Source organism: Rhagoletis zephyria, unplaced genomic scaffold, assembly GCF_001687245.7.
Source record: "Rhagoletis zephyria isolate East Lansing unplaced genomic scaffold, Rhagoletis_zephyria_1.1 Rzeph_scaffold_00050, whole genome shotgun sequence".
NCBI lineage: Eukaryota > Metazoa > Arthropoda > Insecta > Diptera > Tephritidae > Rhagoletis > Rhagoletis zephyria.
This window is the reverse complement of record NW_016157134.1, coordinates 560,880-567,693: the sequence shown is the minus strand read 5'-3', so window position 1 is coordinate 567,693 and position 6,814 is coordinate 560,880. Positions and strand designations below refer to the sequence as shown.

The window sequence follows — 6,814 nt, the reverse complement described above, 5'->3', positions numbered from 1 at the left end:
TGTCAAGCGATTTTGGCTCATAGTAGAACGCAAAAAATTTTTCACGCGAGACAATAGACTGAAAGAACGCTCCCCTTCAGCCACACTGACTGGAAGTGTGCAAAATATCGTATAAACACAAATTTTGTTCAAAGCGCTTTAAAAATCAGCTGTTTCTTCATTTCACATTCACTGTTGCGAAATGTCAGTTCAAGACGATTTCTTTGCTATCGATTTAGGTGCGTTCGTATAAACACTTGACAAATTTGTGTCGTCAGAACCGTTTTTTATATGTATGTATAAACAAGGTAAGTATTTGATTGGATCCTTATAATTTTAGTTTGGTGAATTGGTTAAGTTAAACACTTCAATTTTAAAACAATTTTTTGTAGCAACAAAATACCTATGTATGTATCTATGAAATCCTAGTTCGAGTACTGTCAATACTGCTTTGCCTTTCCGGGCCCCCAAAAACCTTCCGGGCCCCAGGGCGATTGCCCTGGCTGCCCCCCCCCTCTCCGCGGCCCTGGGTGTGCTCGTCTTTAAGTTATTTGTTTTTGCTATTTTATGGCCTTATAAAAATTATATNAACGCGGTAAGACTATGGAACTCTCTTCCAGTGATAGTGATACAACTTTTTAGAAAGAAGAATCGATGCCAGTACTCATATTTGCAAAAAAGTTTCGATAATACTCGTACTTTCAAGTATTTTTAAATCAAACGCGAAAAGTAAACAAAAATGAGATTGCTTTGTTTTTACCTCCCTTTTATTAGCTCGGGATGTAACTATGTAATATTGATGCGCCTAAAAGATGCAGCAATTTCTATTCTCAAGTTACATACCTGATGACAGAACGAATGGAAATTTTAATAGTGAGGTTTTAGTTTTTTAAACTATAATTTTTTATGCCTTTCTTTCTAGTTGTACATTACATAGACACTGCTTTAAATAGTTGAAATGTGATTTAGCAAGCACTTCAAAAAGAATTTTTGAAATAAACTTGCAGTAAGTTTACTTCTACAAGTGTAAAGTAATCGTTTATCGAAAAGAGTTTTTAAGAGAAAATACTCTATAATGTTTGAAGCGTATATTTATAAACCACGTTACTTTTAAGCCAAGTTATCGTGTCGAAGACCATCTTCTTACCCATTCATTATAGAAGGTGAAGCAAGAGATTCGTTCTCGAATTATTTAAGAATTTTTAACCAAGCCCAATGTTGAAATGACCGTAACCCCTTCTTCTATGGTGTATAAAAATTTCATAGCTGTCCCGATTACCAGTAGCTCATGAGAACAAAATATGTATTATAGCGTTTTCTTTTCTCGAAAAAAGGCCGCACTTATTCTGCCTTGTGTTAGCGCTGTCACATTTTCAAGTTCTTTTTCAGCCCTTTCACAAGGCGTCGTGTTCTTTTCTCAGCAGGTTGCGCTCTGTTCCGGCGAAAGTGCTGCCTTTTCTGCCCGCAAATAAACGTGAGGGTGAGAGTTGCATGGTTGATTTTTAATTTAGTCTTGTAAAAATGCAATTATTTTCCCTATCAGAAATAAGTGTTTTGCTTTAAAATTGTTAAAGACTTACAGGCCAAGTGAATAATTCAGCTTTATTAAGTTCTATAAAGAAATTGTTATGGAGTAGTATATTTTCTGTTTCATTCTCATATAAAGAACGCAACATTTTCTCAGGTTTCAGGGCAAGCAAGAGTTCCCATATAAAAGGGCAGAGCTTTTTTTGAGAAAAGAAAACGCTATTAGTTTTTACTATTGAAGTATATCGTCACCTGAAAAGCAAAAAGACGTAACAACTTCGTAAATAAAAAGGAAAAATGATAAATGATGTGGGGAGTTGTAATTCGATGAAATCCATAATATAAATCAAAAAGTGAATTTTGAAGTTTTTATTAGTTAGGACTTTTTGCATTTCAACGATGATATTTGTTACGTCGTTTTGCATTTTAGGTGACGATATGTAAGATAAAAAATTTAAAGCCGTTTTTCTAGGTTTTTTTTTTGTTTTTTTTTGACACACTGACTCTATGACAGTGTTGAAGTATATGAGCGTTATGTTCCTTTTCACGACATTATATTGGATATCGAAGATAATTTTCGAACGTTCGCCACAATGTTTATTGGGTAATTTACAACGATTTTGTAATTGAAAGAACGAGATTTTTTATATGACTTTTTAAATTTTTTTTACTTAAAAAAAGTTTTTAAAACTTCGATATTTTTTGGTATTCACGATACTTACTCAGTAGTTGTCAAAAAATACTCAGTACTCATGAAAAGTATCGATATTCTGTACTCGGTACTCGTATCGTTCTATCACTAGTCTTTGAAGAACTCGTTACATAAGGGTAATTTCAAAAACCTCATATTTAAGTTTTTTTTCTAACAATTGTGATAATAAATAGTGGTTATAAGCGTAGTCGTACTTAATCTTTGAATATGTAATTTTATATTAATTTTAATTTTTACTTCTGTTTTAATTTTAATCATATTTTTTTATCAATATTATTTTATTTTTTTCTTTTATTAATGTATTTTAATATGCAATTATATTCATACTTAACTGTTTGTATTATTGCGTAAAATGTTCACTAATGTGTACTCAATAATAATAATAATAATAATAATTCTGCGGTAGTTTCTGTTTCTGTACTCATAGACTCAGACACTTTTCCAAGGGATCATTAAAAATAGTAAATGTATTCGTATACCATTTCATTTCGTTTATTTTTGTTTTGGTTTTTACACAGATACAACTTGAACATTGTGGGCATTGAGAACTGTTCAAGGATGCGAGATTGTATTCCACATTGTTGGTCTGAGCCTGCCATGGGTAATGTATTGCGTAGAGACTTAGTGCCACCAATTCTACAGCAGGCCGCTTTCGATAATACAGTAAGCATTTCAGATAATATATAATAATTATTTCTATTGCACTTTTTGCTTTCATTGTTGTATCTTTCATTCATTACGCTTTTGTGCATGTGAATTTCCATATCATGGCATACACTGGTAATGAAAAGTGAGTGCATAGTGTTTTTTGTTTAATATTTGCAACGTTTTTCAAGTAAAATTTTTTTTGTTATTTTTTATAAAAATATGGTTCATGATTTAATCAAAACAACATAAGTCAAACTTTCAAACTTTATACAGAACTTAGAAAAATTCAAAGAATTTTTGTCTAAATTTTGAACTTTTTAATATGAATTTTTAGAAAAATGTTATTTCAAACGTTTTAATGTTTCGGATGTTTATATAATATTAAAACGACCATGGACTTGGTCACGCCGATTTGGTCAGTTTTGAAGATCGTGGTGAATGAGGTCAAACATGTATTGTCAAAGATTAGGAATCGTTTGATAAGTTAATAGTAGCATGAAGCATATAAGTATTTACGTACATTAACATAATACAATTCGGGTGGGAAATGCCCATTTTAAGTCCATATATGCAGTCTTGAAAATTGGTGCGGAATGGTTTCATTAGTCACCGAAGATGCACATTTTTGCGGATTCTAAATTTGCCGTTATATGAAAGTAGGGGACGTACAATAAATGTTTAGATATACATAAATATTTTAGCTAATTCCATTATGTCTTTAAATATCCTGGGAAATCCTTTTGAGGACTCTCCAATTGGACGATATTGCTTTGCATTTAGCTTGAACGAAAAGTCACTCCCTGGCACACTTTTATTTATTTATTTATTTATTTATTTAAGTAGCTGGCTGTCCATAATACTGATGTCTTTTAAACCCATCGTATATAATATTGTCGTTTACAACTATGATAATTGGCATACATAAGAATAAAAATAAATTAGCTTAAAATTATTTTGTATAAAGATGAAGAAGAGAGAAAAATTTTATATATTGAACAATTTAAACACTTCCAGTTTAAAGCGCCTAGCATTTAGCACGGATTTAATTTCATTTGGTAGGGAGTTCCATAGTTTGACAACACTGACAAAAAACATTCTAGAAGAAACAAGATAATTATGTTTTGGTACAATCAGATTACAAGTTCTAGTTGATTGTGCAAATGTTAATTTTTCAAATAGGTATTTCGGGTTTTTCAAATTGATGAGCTTATGCAAAAATATAAGGTGGCGGTAATTCAAAAGTCAGCTGTGTACCATAGTTTTCTCAGAACAAAATAAATCCTACTTATGGTGTGGTTTATATGATCCGAACACCCCAAATAGGAATTTATTTTGAAACCAAGACTAGTTACAACTGGTTCAAAAATGATCGGTGTGTCCTCTAGAGTTAGTGTTGGGAGAAGATCTTCAGTATTCGAACAGTGTGAAATACATATGGCTTTGGTTTTCGTTGCATTTAAGCTTAAATTATTCAACTTGGCGCAGATGGAAATAGAAAGGAGATCTTAATTTATTCTGACTATTAAGTCCTCAGAGAGACCAATTGGACAAGAAAGGTAAATTTGAGCATCATCCGCATACAAGTGTATGAACACGCTTTTACAGCAGTAAACGATATCATTAATGAACATGCTGAACAACATTGGGCCTGGTATGGATCCTTGTGGTACCCCCGAGTGCAGTCCTCTTAGCTCAGAACACACATTTTTTACAACAACCTTTTGCCTACGATTACCAAAGTAGTTTTCGAGTAATTTTACCGCACTATCAGATAATCCAAAATATTTGTTTAGTTTAAGTAAGAGTATTCTATGATCAACTTTGTCAAATGCCTTGGAAAAATCTAATAGGGTTAAAATAGTTAAATCACCCTTATCAAACACAGGTCTAATATCTTCTATTACCTTTAGCATAGCTGTAGCACAGCTGTGACCCTTTCTGTAACCAGACTGGTTCGGCGTAAGAAGTTTATTTCTATCAAGATGCATAACTATTTGCATGACCATCAGCCTTTCCAAGGGTTTANAGGGTAAAACAGTTAAATCACCCCTATCAAACACAGGTCTAATATCTTCCATTACCTTTAGCATAGCTGTAGCACAGCTGTGACCCTTTCTGTAACCAGACTGGTTCGGCGTAAGAAGTTTATTTCTATCCAGATGCATAACTATTTGCATGACCATCAGTCTTTCCAAGACTTTTGACAACGAAGAAAGTATACTTATTGGGCGGAAATCCGATGAAGAAACACCCGAATGACTTTTAGGAATTGGAGTAACCTTGGCTATCTTCCAGGCATCCGGAAATGTCGATGAGGTAATGGAGAAGTTCAAAATGTGTGTCAGTGTAGTAAGTACGTTTGGGAGAATAATTTTTAAAAACTTTTAGCATTCGATTTTATTGAGAAAATACCTTTTAAAACGTCATACTCAGTCACAGTCGAGAAACTGAAAGGTTTATTTGTTTTAAATAAAAGGTTTTGGTCTAGTTTGAACCCATTGCTATTTTGCAAAGTGTTCGACTGTAAGAAATAGTCATTCATGGTATTAACATCTAAATTACATTCAAAGTCACCTTTACTTCCTATGCCCACAGACTTTAGGTNAAGAAGTTCAAAATGTGTGTCAGTGCAGGAAGTACGTTTGGAAGAATAATTTTTAAAAACTTTAAGCTTACACTGTCCTCACCAATAGCATTCGATTTTATTGAGAAAATACCTTTTAAAACGTCATACTCAGTCACAGTCGAGAAACTGAAAGGTTTATTTGTTTTAAATAAAAGGTTTTGGTCTAGTTTGAACCCATTGCTATTTTGCAAAGTGTTCGACTGTAAGAAATAGTCATTCATGGTATTAACATCTAAATTACATTCAAAGTCACCTTTACTTCCTATGCCCACAGACTTTAGGTTATTCCACAGTATTTTGCTTGGTAAGTCTGCATTNGGAACCCATTGCTATTTTGCGAAGTGTTCGACTGTAAGAAATAGTCATTCATGGTATTAGCATCTAAATTACATACAAAGTCGCCTTTACTTCCTATGCGCACAGACTTTAGGTTATTCCATAGTATTTTGCCTGGTAAGTCTACATTTAGTTTGGTTCGATAGTGCTGCCTTTTCGAATTTTTCGTAGTAAGATTAACGCGATTTCGGGCTTTGCGATATGCTTCCCAGTTTTCACAAGTTGGTTTGCGTTTCCAACGAACGTAAAGCTTATTTCGAGTTCTAATAGTTAGTAGAACCTCTCTTGTGAACCGTGGTTGTTTTCTGTCAGAAGTTTTAACGACTCTTAAAGGAATATATTTCTCAAAAAATAATTTACCGCGGAGGTAAAAATGTTCAGCTTTTGGTTAATGCCAGGAAAAGACCAGACTGTATTCCATTCAAGGATACCGGCCTCATGCTTTAATGCTCTAATATCAACTGATTTGAAATCCCTATAATAGAAAGGCAGATCAGNCCGTTTCCAACGAACGTAAAGCTTATTTCGGGTTCTAATAGTTAGTAGAACCTCTCTTGTGAACCATGGTTGTTTTCTGTCAGAAGTTTTAACGACTCTTAAAGGAATATATTTNTCCATAGTATTTTGCCTGGTAAGTCTACATTTAGTTTGGTTCGATAGTGCTGCCTTTTCGAATTTTTCGTAGTAAGATTAACGCGATTTCGGGCTTTGCGATATGCTTCCCAGTTTTCACAAGTTGGTTTCCGTTTCCAACGAACGTAAAGCTTATTTCGGGTTCTAATAGTTAGTAGAACCTCTCTTGTGAACCATGGTTGTTTTCTGTCAGAAATTTTCACGACTCTTAAGGGAATATATTTATCAAAAAGATAATTTACCGTGGAGGTAAAAAAGTTCAGCTTTTGGTTAATGTCAGGAAAAAAACCAGACTGTATTCCATTCAAGGATACCGGCCTCATGCTTTAATGCTCTAATATCAACTGATTTCC

General features: G+C 33.5%; 1 protein-coding gene across 6 annotated transcripts in view; it reads left to right on the top strand.

Annotated features, from left to right (window-relative positions):
- Asator (tau-tubulin kinase asator) overlaps positions 1-6,814 on the top strand; it is a 328,905-nt gene that overhangs the window by 145,778 nt on the left and 176,313 nt on the right. For all 6 annotated transcript variants that reach the window (XM_017623153.1, XM_017623147.1, XM_017623171.1 and 3 more), the window contains one exon: positions 2,737-2,881. In XM_017623153.1, the coding sequence (XP_017478642.1) occupies positions 2,737-2,881 (145 nt within the window). The remainder of the gene's footprint in view (positions 1-2,736; positions 2,882-6,814) is intronic.